Source organism: Polyergus mexicanus, unplaced genomic scaffold (genome assembly GCF_030449975.1).
Source record: "Polyergus mexicanus isolate NDT 795.1 unplaced genomic scaffold, iyPolMexi1.0 SCAF_13, whole genome shotgun sequence".
NCBI lineage: Eukaryota > Metazoa > Arthropoda > Insecta > Hymenoptera > Formicidae > Polyergus > Polyergus mexicanus.
This window is the reverse complement of record NW_027223333.1, coordinates 5,435,043-5,449,355: the sequence shown is the minus strand read 5'-3', so window position 1 is coordinate 5,449,355 and position 14,313 is coordinate 5,435,043. Positions and strand designations below refer to the sequence as shown.

General features: G+C 34.3%; 1 protein-coding gene across 1 annotated transcript; it reads right to left on the bottom strand.

Moving 5' to 3' along the window:
- Positions 1–566: 566 nt before the first annotated feature.
- Positions 567–13,475, bottom strand: LOC138938520 (collagen alpha-1(XI) chain). The gene is made up of 18 exons (XM_070305564.1): positions 13,334–13,475; positions 11,508–11,711; positions 9,896–10,203; positions 9,518–9,730; positions 8,695–9,193; positions 8,176–8,417; positions 7,447–7,644; positions 6,842–7,309; positions 6,705–6,749; positions 6,072–6,530; positions 5,794–5,955; positions 5,402–5,563; positions 4,769–5,146; positions 4,347–4,616; positions 3,578–4,194; positions 3,307–3,467; positions 1,699–1,883; positions 567–1,003 (listed from the first exon to the last, which is right to left on the bottom strand). The coding sequence occupies exons 1-18, from the start codon at positions 13,473–13,475 to the stop codon at positions 638–640; spliced, it is 5,079 nt and encodes a 1,692-aa protein (XP_070161665.1). The 3' UTR covers positions 567–637.
- Positions 13,476–14,313: the final 838 nt, after the last annotated feature.

Here is a 14,313-nt window from a genome sequence, read left to right as displayed (position 1 = left end):
ATATATATATATATATATATATATATGCGTTTGTTTTACAAAACAAAACGTAAAAAAAACAGGACGCTTTTTTAGTTTTGCGATATAAATATGTACAGAGAAAAAATTTATAAATTGCAGTAAAATGTTCTTCAGAATCTAACGAAAATTAAAATCCTAATGTGACTTGTTATAATGATATTATATTAAAATATAAATCAACAATTTGTCTGAGACGCAAGACAAAAAAATTACAATAAAATAAAATATTTTTATAAAATACGAAATGTGTGTGTGTGTGTGTGTGTGTGAGTGTGAAAAGAATGATTAAAAAGTAGTTATCTCTTCGTTTTTTATCACTATTGTTTTATAAAAATAGGTAAAAATTATTGGTATATTGTACCATAAAAAGTCATCATTAAAGCAAAGAATTAGTTTATAAAATGATATAAAATGATGAAAAAGGTTATTGATTTTATTGTCTTGTAGAATCTCTCTATAAAAATGAAGATATGAAGAAGGAAGACTTAAAAAATTTTCTTATACCAAATTACGTTAAGCTTTTGTTTCTGTTGTTAGATGTTAGAGATAATTATATATGCACAATGTGTTTCTGTACTTATTTATATACCCAAAAAGTTAATAACTGCAAAAAGGCTTATTTGAAACACACCGGCCCGATCGTGAAACCAAAGGCCTGCCGCGACAATCCGTAATCGACCGGGAAAAAATCCACCAGCGGCAATTGCTGCGGCTTCCTGGTGCGAATTAAGAACACGGTCTCGGCCTTATTATTTCGATCCTTGCAGCCGTCCGTGACTATCCGGGGTCTGATAACGTTGTACGAGAATTCGTCCTCGTTGTCGCCGAGTAATCGCAGCGAAAGGTCGTAACCATGAGTCGGATCGTCACTGTTATACCAGGCGACACTGTTAACGCACGTATACGTAAAGTTTTGATAAGCCTCTTGACTGAGCAGACGTAAGACATTCATTTGTACTACTCCGATCGTCTCGTACGTTATCTAGAAAGACATACACATTATTTCGATAAGCGCTAGATGTTTGCCATTTTATTCATTTATGTACTTATACATTTATTTATGTGAAAATTTTGAATTTTCTGATTTAAGAAATAGTATCAATAAGTAAAGATTTATTTGAAAATTTGTTTTAAAAGATACTTTTTTACTCGATGAATTTAATTATGTTTTTAGAGATTTATTATGTTTTTTTTTTTCACTTTACAATTCTTAGAAAGTGATGTCTCATTTATGAGCTTCAAATCAAAAATTTTTATATGTATAGTAAATATGAAAATGCAACTTAGGTACAATAACGAAATTTATATCTTCTCTGAAATATTGAAATATACATGGCTAAATCTTCAGATGAATTACGATGTTAATATCTTATATGTAATTTTGACGATAATTTCGAATATCATACAAAAATTAAGGCAAGAGAGGAAGAGAGAGAAGAGAGAGAGAGAGAGAGAGAGAGAGAGAGAGAGAGAGAGAGAGAGAGAGAGAGAGAGAGAGAGAGAGAGAGAGAGAGAGAGAGAGAGAGAGAGAGAGAGAGAGAGAGAGATAATTATACAGAAGTGTATCGTAAGATGTATTCTTTTTATTCATATATGAATTTCTTTGTCAAAAAATTTTAGGAAGAACATAGAGACAATTAATCACAGATTCGTAAATGAGAATTTTGTCAATCTTACTCTGAATCCTCCGCGTAAACGCGAGTACCAATCAATTTTATTGTGCTCCTTCTTCCATGGTATATTTGGCATATGACTACTATGAATATCGGGAAATACGCAAGTCTCGCCCATGTTCGAGATGTTACAATATACGTAGATAGCGTCGTCAGGCATGCCCAGATTTGGATCGATCCAATACCAATCTGTTTGATAACATATAATAAAGTTTTTAAGCTTCAATAAATACTTGACAATTTATTTTATATTTATATAAAAATAGTTATAATTAATAATGAAATATAAAACATAAAGTTTTGCGTATAAATTAATATAATGAAATCAACATCTTAGAATTTTTAAATTTTCCTAAATAATATTTTATATATATGGTATTATATATATATAATGGTATTATATATATATATATATATTTATAATATAGATCTTTTGTTACTAAAAACTTAAAGAAATTGATGATATCCCAGACAGCACAAAACATCCTCAGGATCATCCTGAATATGTCCAGGACGGTTCAGGACATTTGTAGGATGTTTTACGATATTATTATAAATATATTTATAAAAGTTTAATATGCATACATAATTATTTTTAGTTGTGTCGGCTATTTTATATAATTTAGAAATCTTAAGTATTATAATAAGTATTAATGTCCTATAAATGTCCACTGGATAACCCCTGGATGTCTGTAGGATATATCTGCCCTGTCTATTATATTGGATGTCTTTTAGATTTCCAGAGGACATATACATGTGCAATTAATTGTTAACGTTAATTTCGTTTAATATTAATAATTGAATTTGATGCGCACATTTTCAGATATCCAAAATTATTATTTATTTAATATTTCATGAGAAATGTTACTGTTCGCAACATTCCAAAAACTTTACAAACAATAGTATTTAACCGCTAGTTCGTTTGTTTACCGCTATGCGACACGCGAACTCGTATTTGAGATTTGGTCATGAGAATTATATAAAGTTTGTAAAGAGCAACTGACAGGAAATTACAAATGTAATTATTTTCTATCAGTTCAATTTCTGACGCAATCCCAACATAGGGAATTCAGATATCGGATTGTTTAGAAAATATTACACAACTCAAACCCGGGAGCCAAACCTAAAATATTCATGTACAGCACGAAAGCCTCAAATATTAAAGAACGGTGAACTATTTTTAATATTAGATTTTTAATATTGGCAGTAAATAACAAAACATAATTTTAATTTATATTGAAATTTTAAAATTTGCTGCTTGAAACATACGAAAAATATCCCTAACATATCCTATAAAAATCCTTAGGATGTTTCACAGGATCTCCCTGGATTCTCCAGAGGTTAATATCATTTACTCTTCCTCAGGACATCGAGAGGAGATCTGATTACAATGGGGATTACAATGGGATATCCTGAGGATATCCTACATGTATGTCCTGGATGCCCTTTGGACGTCCTAAGGACATCCTTGTGCTGTCTGGGATATGTCGTAAGAATTTAACGAATTTAATAATGAGAAGAAGAAATGATACCAATATTACGTACAAAAATTTCCATAGAAAACTTTAATTGGCATCTGATTTAAAAATTACATAACATAAAATGATCTTACCGTCCTTGAAATGGGGATGTCCGTAAAACAAGTCCTTGCATGTCCTTACCGGATTATTTCTAGTACCAGTTGGTCTATACCTTCGATCTAATTCTTGTCGTATGTTGGAAATAGATCTGTATATGTCTAAATACTTTGTATCCAAATCTTCCTTTTTATCTCTAAATATAAATAAAAATTAATTGACGAAGAATCTCTGCGATTCTAGAATCTAAATCTGAGATTTTTGACAACGTTTGCGAATTTTAATTAAATTGTATAAGATTCTTACATATCTTTTGAAGCATCGCGTTTCTTTCTAGCTGATTGAGGTGGTGATATCACTCCATCAAAGCTGAAGGGTTCCATCGGTGGGCTAGACGGTCCTGGTGGGCCTGGCGGACCTGGTGGACCTGGGGTACCTTGCTTTCCATCATTCCCCGCAGTTCCTTTTGGCCCGGGCCATCCTGGCGGTCCTAGCAAACCGGGAAGCCCTTGTTCCCCTTTAGAGCCAATTGAACCCGCAGGTCCGAGATTTCCTTTGGAACCTTCTGCTCCAGGCAATCCCCGTTCGCCTTTTTCTCCCGTCTCTCCTTGCTCGCCCTTGATACCAACGCGCCCTGATTCTCCTCGATGTCCTTTAAGACCTCTACGACCTTTGTCACCTTTCGAGCCATTCGGACCAATTGGTCCAATCATCCCAGGGGCACCGACGGCGCCTGGCATTCCTGGAGGACCGTTTTCCCCGGCCGCTCCTGGCAAACCTCTTTCTCCTAGCAAACCGGGCAGACCAGATGATCCTTGGACTCCAACAGGTCCTTGAGGTCCCGTTATTCCGAACGGCCCTATATCTCCTTTATCTCCTGGTAAACCTGGGTTACCTTGCTGACCTGCCGGGCCTTCCGGACCCTATAATCAGCAGTAATGATAAATAAATAATTAGATATATAAAGAGTAATAGCAATCATAAATAAATAATTAGATATAAACAATATTTAATTATTATTTTTGAAGAATAAACTTTTTATTTTGTCTTAAACGATAAATTAAAATTCTTATACCGGTTTTCCAGGAAGACCTGGTAATCCTTCCTTGCCAGGTGATCCAATTTCACCTGGTGCGCCTGGATCGCCTATCTGTCCATCTTCGCCGTCCTTTCCAGGCTCACCCTTCGCGCCCATGAGACCAGGCTCTCCTGGTGGACCGGGAAAGCCAGGTAATCCGATATCACCTTTTGGTCCATCAAAGCCAATTAAGCCTCGTGGTCCAGGAGATCCGACAATTCCCTCCTTGCCTTCTTCTCCTTTCGCTCCCGGAAGACCTCTTTCTCCCTTAAATGCCAAATATGAGGCAATAATATATTTGAACATATAATTATAATTAATTACTATATTTCAGGAAGTTTATATGCATAAATAATCCAATAAATAATGACGCAAAGTATATTTTTACAAATTTTATAAGTACATACAATTTATATTACCTGTTTGCCCTCCGCTCCTGGTTTTCCAGGAGGTCCTGCCGTTCCACTGTCTCCTTTTTCACCTTGACGACCTTCTAAGCCAGGTGGTCCTTCTGCACCTTTAAGGCCTTTCGGTCCTTTCGAACCCCGTTCTCCTGGGATACCTGGTGGTCCCATAGGACCAATTGCTCCAGGATCTCCAATTTCACCTTTTATACCTGGCGGACCCGGTAAACCTTGCGGTCCTATAGGCCCGGCTGATCCTGTTGCTCCGACTGGACCAACTTCACCTTTTGATCCTCGCTGTCCAATCTTACCTGGTGGTCCTTTCTCTCCAGGAGAACCAATTAAACCAGGTTCACCACGTGGTCCTTGTATTCCTTGCGGACCCAGAAGTCCCTATATGTTATAATTACAAGATTTAAAAAATTCGTTTTAAATTACCCTTACATTAGTGCATCCTTTCTCAATGATCTTAACACACACGTATTGTTAAGATTATAATCTTTAATCTGTCAATTAAAACGTTTTGAAAGTTACTTACTTATTGTTACAGTTATAATCTTAATATACATACGTAAAAATCAAAATTTTCAAAAAGAAGAATACTAATGTAAAAGTTTATTTTTTTCTTAATCGGTTAGTTATACCTACCATTTCGCCCTGAGATCCTTTGAAACCTTTCTCACCGGGTGGACCTACGTTTCCTTTATCACCATCCTCACCCGGAAGTCCAACTGGTCCCGATGAACCAGGTAACCCTCGTGGACCTGGTAAACCCTCGCGACCTATAGGCCCAGGTAACCCAGGATCACCCTGGATTGTAGATAAGAAATATTTAATAATATTGTCATTAATATTATATTATTTTAGTTTTGTAAATGTATATATTTTGTATCTTATATATAGAAAACATATATTAAAGAATTAAAATATACATATGTATAAAATACATATTAAAATACACGCATATTAAGATATGTGAAAACTATAGAGTTCTATTTTAAACGCTCGGTTGTAAATTATAATCATTGAAAATATTTTACCTTTTCACCTTTAAGTCCGATAAGTCCCCTTTTTCCTTTAGGTCCTTGTTTTCCTTCTTGACCTGGTACGCCGTCTTTACCAGACTCACCCTGAACACCCTTATCACCGGGCGGACCAAATGCTCCGATAGATCCCATTTCTCCTTTCGAACCAGGCATTCCCTTGAAAATTTATAATTTTTAATGACCGTTTAATATTAATATATCATATATTATAATTCAATATATTAAGAACTTTTGGTAAGCTTGCACCTCTAAACATCATTTTTAATACTAACAGGCAGACCGTTCAATCCTCTTTCGCCCGGAAATCCTGGTAATCCGCTAGGACCTGGCGGACCTTTAATCCCTGTCAATCCGGGCGGACCCGTTGGTCCTTCTTTTCCTTGTTCACCTGATGTACCAACTTCTCCCGGAACCCCCGGACTACCAGGTGCTCCAGGTTCACCCGGTTGACCAGGTTCTCCAGTTGGTCCTTGAGGACCAATAATACCAGGAGTTCCTGAAGGTCCTGCAAGCCCGGATTCTCCAATTGGACCACGTTCGCCAGGTGGTCCTGGTACACCATCTTTTCCGTCGCGACCTGGTGGACCAGATGGTCCTACGAAGCCGCGTGGACCTTCAACACCGGAAGGGCCAATCTCGCCTGGCACACCAGGAGATCCTGGCTGACCAGTATCGCCCTTTGGTCCTGGTAATCCTTCCGCACCTCTTCTACCACGTGTTCCTCTGAAACCCTGTGTAATATTATATAAAATAATTAAAATTATTTAATATAACGAATTTGGTATAAACTATTAATATTATATGTGAAATATTTTACATTGATTAATAGCAAAATATTTTGTATTGTGTTTGCATTGCTTGCACGAAAATATCTGATAAAAAATTTTGCCGTAACAATAATTTACCCTTGGCCCTGTTTCACCACGTTCTCCCTGCATTCCATTGCTTCCCTGAGAGAAAAAAAAGATAAGAGCAAATAATATTTTATGAAAATCAGACCATTATATACAAACTTCATATTTAAGAATTTTTTAGAAATTACTCTTTCTCCTTTATCGCCGTTAGGGCCTTGCGCTCCAATTTGTCCTTTATCACCCTTTTCTCCAACATTTCCAGGATATCCAGCATATCCGGGTATACCTAATTTCCCCTTCTCTCCAGGCGGACCAGCAAGACCAATTTCACCTCGAGGCCCCTCAAATCCTTTTGGCCCTTCCAATCCTTCAAGGCCTGGAATTCCTTGCGGTCCGGTTGTTCCAGGCTCTCCTTTCGCACCAGTATCGCCTTTTTCACCTTCTAATCCCCTCTCACCTTTCTCGCCGTGTTCACCCGGCGGACCACGCCATCCTTCATCGCCCTTCACACCCCGCACACCCGGAAAGCCTATTGATCCTTGCGATCCCGACAGACCTTGTTCGCCTTTCATCCCAGGAATTCCAGGATTGCCCGGGAGACCGGGAGATCCGTCAGCACCCGGAAGACCAGGAATCCCAGGCTTTCCTTGTGGGCCCTTTTGATAAAATTTGATTATATGTATAATAAAATTATATTTAAAATATCAAATTCACTTTTATTTAAAAAAAAAAATTGTATTTCTTACATATATATTTTAATAACTGTTGAAAAACGTAAAAAAAACTAACTTACGACTAAACCAGTCGGTCCTGGTAGACCTTGAAGTCCAGATGGTCCCACAGCACCTACAGATCCTGCTTGACCGTGTGCACCGAGTGGACCGGGCGGTCCAGCATTGCCTTTAGAACCGGGCGGTCCTTCGTTTCCAGGAATACCGGGATTACCTGGTAGACCAGGGAAACCCCTTGGTCCAATAAATCCTCTCGGACCCTGCACAAGTAGACATCTTATAATATTTATCTTTATCCTTCAGATTTATTTTTTAAAAATTATTTATAAGTATAAATATATGATAGAATGAATTATTTACTTAACATGACAATATACAAATAACATTTAAAATATATGCGCAAAATAATGTTTACAAAAATTATGTGGTTCTGCGGAGGACTTATTTTGTAATCTTATTGTTATTTTTCTGTTTATTTTATCATATTATATTATCATATTTTATTTTTTAGCGAGATTTTAATCATTTTAAATTTTTGAAATAAAATACTTATTTTTTTGTAACAGAATTCAAAACAAATAATTCTTTGATGAAAAATTACAAAGGTTTACTTGTGTCTTAAATAAAATAGAATAATAAAATATTTACAAATTTTTCTCTAATTTTCTCTTCTTCGATTATTTCGAAGATATTAAAGTGACACACCTTATAATTTTTAAACATCATTATTTCTCGATATCTTGTTTTAGGGAATATATACATGTTATAATAATGATTGTAATATATCTTACCAATTCACCGGGTAGACCCGGTAAACCAGGAGGACCGTCCTCGCCCTGCATCCCTTCATGGCCCGGTAGACCCGATTCTCCGGGTATCCCTGAAGGTCCCCGTTCGCCCTTATCACCCGGTAAGCCTGGTAATCCTATCAGTCCTTGCTCCCCCTTCATTCCTGGAGGTCCAGTAACACCGCGCTCACCGTCTCTGCCAGGACGACCCCTCCTGCCTTCTCTGCCAGGATCTCCGGGACTTCCTATGAAAAAAGCTGCTTTTATACTAACAAAAAATAAACAGCTTAAAAGGAATAGCAAGGAATTTATTTTACGAATTCGATTTTTTAATCTTGAAAATCAGGAATTAAAGTAAATCGAAAAAATAGAACAAATTAAAAATGTTGTTCTCTAATCTCTTGATAATAAAAATTATAAATTGATAACTTTAGAATAACTTTTATCAAAAATAAACTTTTATCAAGCGCGTTTGACTCGTCGATTTTTTATAAAAATTAAACCAAAATTGCTATTTCACACCTCTCTCCCCTCTAGGTCCAGGTTCACCAATATCACCGAGTTCTCCTTTTTCACCTTGAGGTCCAGGAAGTCCATCCGGTCCCGGGATGCCCGTGAGTCCCATTGGTCCCTCTATACCTCTCATTGCGAGCATGTGTTGCGATAATATCTGCTTTATTAGTTCTATTTGGGAGTCCGGTCCCTTTTCGTTGCTCTGTTGACTTAACAAGGGTATTACAAAAACGTTACCCGGTGGACCGACTACACCCGGCAATCCAGCCAATCCATCTCTACCGGATTCGCCTTTCTTGCCTGGAGATCCAGGTATTCCTGGCGGTCCCGGAAATCCACGAGGACCTGGTGGACCTCGAGCATTATAATACATTTTATTAGGATGCATTGAGAAAGTACGTATGTATTCTTCGTTGTAAGGATCAATTGTCGACTCGCCGTAATACTGATTATTTGATTCTGTCCCATATATACTTGCACTCGTCATCGTTTCTGCTTCGTAAAACGTCTGAAATATTCAACATTAGTATCAAAATAAAGTTCTATTATAAACCTTATAAATATACAATATCTTAAAACAATTGATTTTAAAGTTGATAATCATATTTTGTTTAAAATTTTTTTTACATTGTTTGATTTTCTAGATATTTTACTTGAGATATAAAATAGACATATATGTGTGTGTGTGTGTGTGTTTTATACAATATAAAGCTGGAAAATGCATAATAATAGTTTATCCATTTCTATTTTGTGTGTAAAATTATCATAAATTTTCTTCATTTATATTACTTTTTTAAAATATTAATTTTATTTGTTTAATATTTATTCTTACGGAAATATTAATAGTTGATCTTAATGTGTTAGTTAAATCATCTGTGTCCGAGTATTTCTCGTTCTGTTTTTCGTCATCATCTTCATTCTCATTCGATGATGCATTATAATTCAGCCTGCTTTTTAATTGATGTTTACAGTCTGGCGCAAATATCGTGCAGATCTCATAAGCAGCGTCTGGATTTGGAGCAATCTTCAGCATCTCGAGACTTCCCTAAAAGAATGTAAAATATATGTATACAATATAATGTCGTAATTTTAATCTTTAATGTTTTACTATTACAGCTTTCTCGTTTCAGAAGGAAAATTTTATAAAAAATGAATTCTCTATCAAAAACGATATCTTATTTTGTATTATCATTACAAATTTTTTTCTCACCAGATATAAACCACCTCTAAGCTGTTGCCCAATCATGAAGATGCCGGTGATTCTTTTTTCGCGATTTCTTCGTAACTTCTTCGTGATATGTCTATTACAATCGAGAATAATGGTAACGGCGTCACCCTTAATACTAATTCCTAACCGATGCCATTTCCCATCGGAGATATCGACGCCGAATGAAATTGCATCGTTCTTTTCCTCCGTATTTGTATTGTAGAGAAGGCTGATATTGCGCCCCAATGAAAGAACCAGCTGTTCTTCGCCAATATCGCCATAGATAGTAAAAAGTATCGGCATCGAGTAATCTACAGTCAATAATTTTAAACAAATTCTATTTACATAATAAAAATGATCATTTTTGTAGAATTTTTATATAACAAGCTTCGACAGCCGCTTAAATAAATATCGAAATTCAAGAAATATTTCTCTAAACTATCAAAGTTTTATTGGATTTGCAAAAACAGATAAATGAAACAATAATCATAAATATTTATTTCAAGTTTCTTAAATTATTATCTCTTTTATAAATAAGAACTTTGATTAGTTTTATATTAACTTTTACTTAAGTTATAACCCATACAGCACTAAAGCTTGCAACAACATTGCTGCAACATTGTAATATTGCATATTGCAGTTTAATGTTGCAGAAATATTACAAAGACATTATTTTACAATATAACTTTAGTAATGTTACAGCAACATTCCAAAAATATTCCAAAGAAAGTATTCGATAATCGCGGCGCATATTGCGCTATCTATTCCGCATTTAATTTTTAGTCACAATGATTATATAAAGTTTACAAAGAGCGACTAAAAAGATTAAAGATATAATAACTATTTTTATTAGCTTAAATTGTATGATATAACCCCAACACAGGGTACTCAGACATTGGACTAAGAATTCTTTTAATAGTTTCCATTCTTATATAAAATCAAAAATTTGATAATAATTTTTTAACATGCAAGATACTTCAGACTTTAATAAATAAATTTTGAGATTATATGAAGACAAAAGAGAGATGTGAAAAAATTTGTATGCGTAAATCCACCACAATCTTTTAGCATATCTGAATACTTCGGATACAAAGAGATTGTGAATTTACAAAATTGCAAATTGAGTATTTTCTTATTTCTCTTAGATATTCTTTGTCACTGAAGGAAGTCGAATGTGTACCGAAAAATTTGCAATTTATAATTTCGTTATTATTAAAATACAGAAAATCTATATACACACTAAATCCTGATTTTTATATGCCTAATTTCTTATTATTTTTTTCATATGTTAAAGATATTATGTCGATAAATATACGTAAAGCATTATTGCATATATGGTATATTATATTGCTATGTTGCTGCAATATTATATTGCAATATTTCTGTAGGCGGACATTTTACTATTGCTGCAATATCATAACAACGTTGCAGCAACATTTCGTAATGTTTCTGCAATGTTGCAATCTTGCAGAAAAATGTTGCTGCAATGTTGTTGCAATCTTGCGGTGCTGTATGGGAATTAACAATAGTGATATAATTAAAAACGCCTTGATTAAAGCAGAAATATTGATGTAAAAGTGCGTCTGATTATATAGTCTTCTAGGCTTAGACTCACTAGCTTTTGGTTTTGCGACGACCAAAATGGAAAAATCGTGCGGTATGCCGGACGGAAATAGTGTATTAATATGAACCATCAAGATCGCGGTTTCCGTAATATCGTATGCGATCATGCCATCTTCGCAACGATTTTGTGTCGTCGTTACTCCGTAAAATTGCTCGTGCACCCCTGTGGCTTCAATTAGATCCACTGCATCCTTCGCTGAAATAAAATTGCGGCTAAACTTATCGCGCCAAGATTGTTAAAAAAAAAAGAGGGGGAAAATAAGAAGAGAAAGAAAAAAGATCTGACTTTTCCCATTTTTTAATGAGATACACATTATTTTAAAGAATTTAATTTAGTTATCAGTAAAATATTTTTTTCCAAGGAAGCATATATATTGTCCATTCGATATCTATGAACTTTTTTAATTATTCGAAATCTTATTTACTTTTTCTTCTCGATGCAGCAATCGGGTGATGTTGGAGGATAGAAATGGTGTTAATAAACACAATAGGCACAACGAACAACTAAAAACCTAGTAACCCATGGTCCGCCAATCATAATTCAAGTCATTGGGGCGACCGTCCGGATCAATTTAAGAAGATTCCAACTCGACTTCAACATGCAACTTTGTATACCGCATATACACATCTCAATTAACGCAATAGAGATCAGTTAGAAGCGCATCTATCGACAATGAGATCACATTATCTAGAAGAAAGTAAAACTTTCTCAATCATATATATATATATATATATCTTTCCCTCCTCACAATAATTTTTTCATAAATTTTATATTTAAAAAATTTTTTAAAATGGCGCTTTAATATTCTCTGCCGAGATTTTTCTTCTTTATATATAGTATGTGTGTCTCTTTATTCTATTTCTCCTTGTATATAATTATGTTATTTAGAAATTATCTAATTAAATTATGGATTGTGCAAATGTTAATATAAAATTATAACGCACAAAGTTTTCTTTCTTTTTTTTACGATATAATAATAAACTGATTGTAAGATAGTTCATATAAATATAAATAATATTAAAACAATTCGTTATTTATCATATTGGAATCATATGTAGAAAGCGATAAATTTTTTAGAACTAGACGATTTAATAATACAAGATGTATTATTAATGCATATGAATAACAATAATTCTTACTTTTAGAATTTATTTAACTGAGATTATTGTCTAATTTATTCAATATCTTATCTAAATTTAAACATATACAGAAATTTACTCTAATTTATTCTTATTATACAAATTCTCTAAAGGTGATCTCTATTTATATTTTTACTATAATATTTATTTCTAATAGAGATTTTCTATTGTATTCCCTTATACTGTATTTCCTTATTCTCTTCAAATATCTAAAAATATCTAAACATCCTCGAAACGTGCGATTATCGAGAATAATATCGACAAATATTTTTAATTATGTCAAAATATGATTTATATAAAATAAGATAATAAAAAAAAGTAAAAATAAAAATTGTTTTTATTACGTTTAAAAGTGAATTAAGAGTATTAGTCAGGACTTCTTGCATTACAGAAAGATCAGATTATAAATATGCATATTATTCCGCGGTAAAATTTATTTTACCGCGTAATGAAATATTATAATATTATATGTATAAAATTTAATTTGCAAGAAATTGTTTAATTATTGAAAGAGTATCAGTAAATTCGACATTTCTATCGGAGAAGAGAGAAAGGGGGAGAGAGAGAGAGAGAGAGAGAGGATCGATTTCAAATTGATTAAAGAAGATACCGTTAAAATGATCGAGAAGAGATTTTATATCGATTTATTTTATTTGTGATATATCCAACTTCGCTTACCCATATCTCTCATCGCGACACCCGCTGTTTTCGTCTGAAAACCAAATGTAAGCGACCCTGGAAGCAAGAGATACACGAGATGCACGATCCACGAAGATCGCAACACTCTCTGTTGCCTTCTCGCGTAGTTTTTTCGTTGCATCCTCTCCTCTTTCAAAACATATCTTTCTAAATGATCCGAATGCACATTAAATTAAAACGGTCTCTCGTAAGTCAGGATCATTAGAGACTCTCGACGCCAGATCCGCGATTACAAATCCTTGTAATGGTGATATGAGCTTACATTCCGATTATTGGGGCCCTGAGCCCTCCCCGTTTCTCTTTCTACCCCTTTATTTTCGCTTCCTCCTTTCTTTTCTCGTTATTTTTATTCCTCTTCTTTCAGCTCAATCTTTCCTATTCTTTAGATAATATAACACAGTTAATATATATTTGACTGTGAATTTTCTACTTTCTCTCTCCTTCGCCAAGTTATTACGACTGTTCTTCTTTCAGCTTAATTTTCCGCTGTCCGCGATGCAAGCACACTGTGCGTACGTACACGCAACTGTCGCTTACAAGATGACGCGCGCGCATTCCACACATTATGCTTTTTAATAATAGTTTCGTGTCTCTCTTCTATTGACACTGATTCGTATATTACATGGCAGATCCATCCGCAGAATGCATCTCTCTACTCGGGTTTACCCACTTCATTCTCTCAAAGCAATGAGGCTATTGAAAGCATATTGCTGGCTTACAAAAAAAAAAAAAAAAAAAAAAACGAAATTGATAAAAATTTGACATGAAATTAATTTTTAAGATAAGAGATTTTTAAGATAATCTAAAAATTTCTTTGAGTTCTCTCTCATCTCTCTCTTTTTTCATCCTCGTTTTTTCTTTCCTTCTTGTTTCTACTTCAGTTTTAAACAACAAATTAAATTTTTTTTTTTTTTACAGATATTAGATCCGACATTATTTCTTTAAAATATTTAATATTA

What these genes read in the sequence shown, in the direction of transcription:
- LOC138938520 (XM_070305564.1), bottom strand. Translation starts at nt 13,475, where the DNA reads ATGCAACGAAAAAACTACGCGAGAAGGCAACAGAGAGTGTTGCGATCT. An exon ending in AAGGATCTCAGGGCGAAATG is followed by an intron (nt 5,147 to 5,401) that starts GTAGGTATAACT and finishes TATAACATATAG; the next exon opens with GGACTTCTGGGTCCGCAAGG. An exon ending in CAGGAGCGGAGGGCAAACAG is followed by an intron (nt 4,617 to 4,768) that starts GTAATATAAATT and finishes TTGGCATTTAAG; the next exon opens with GGAGAAAGAGGTCTTCCGGG.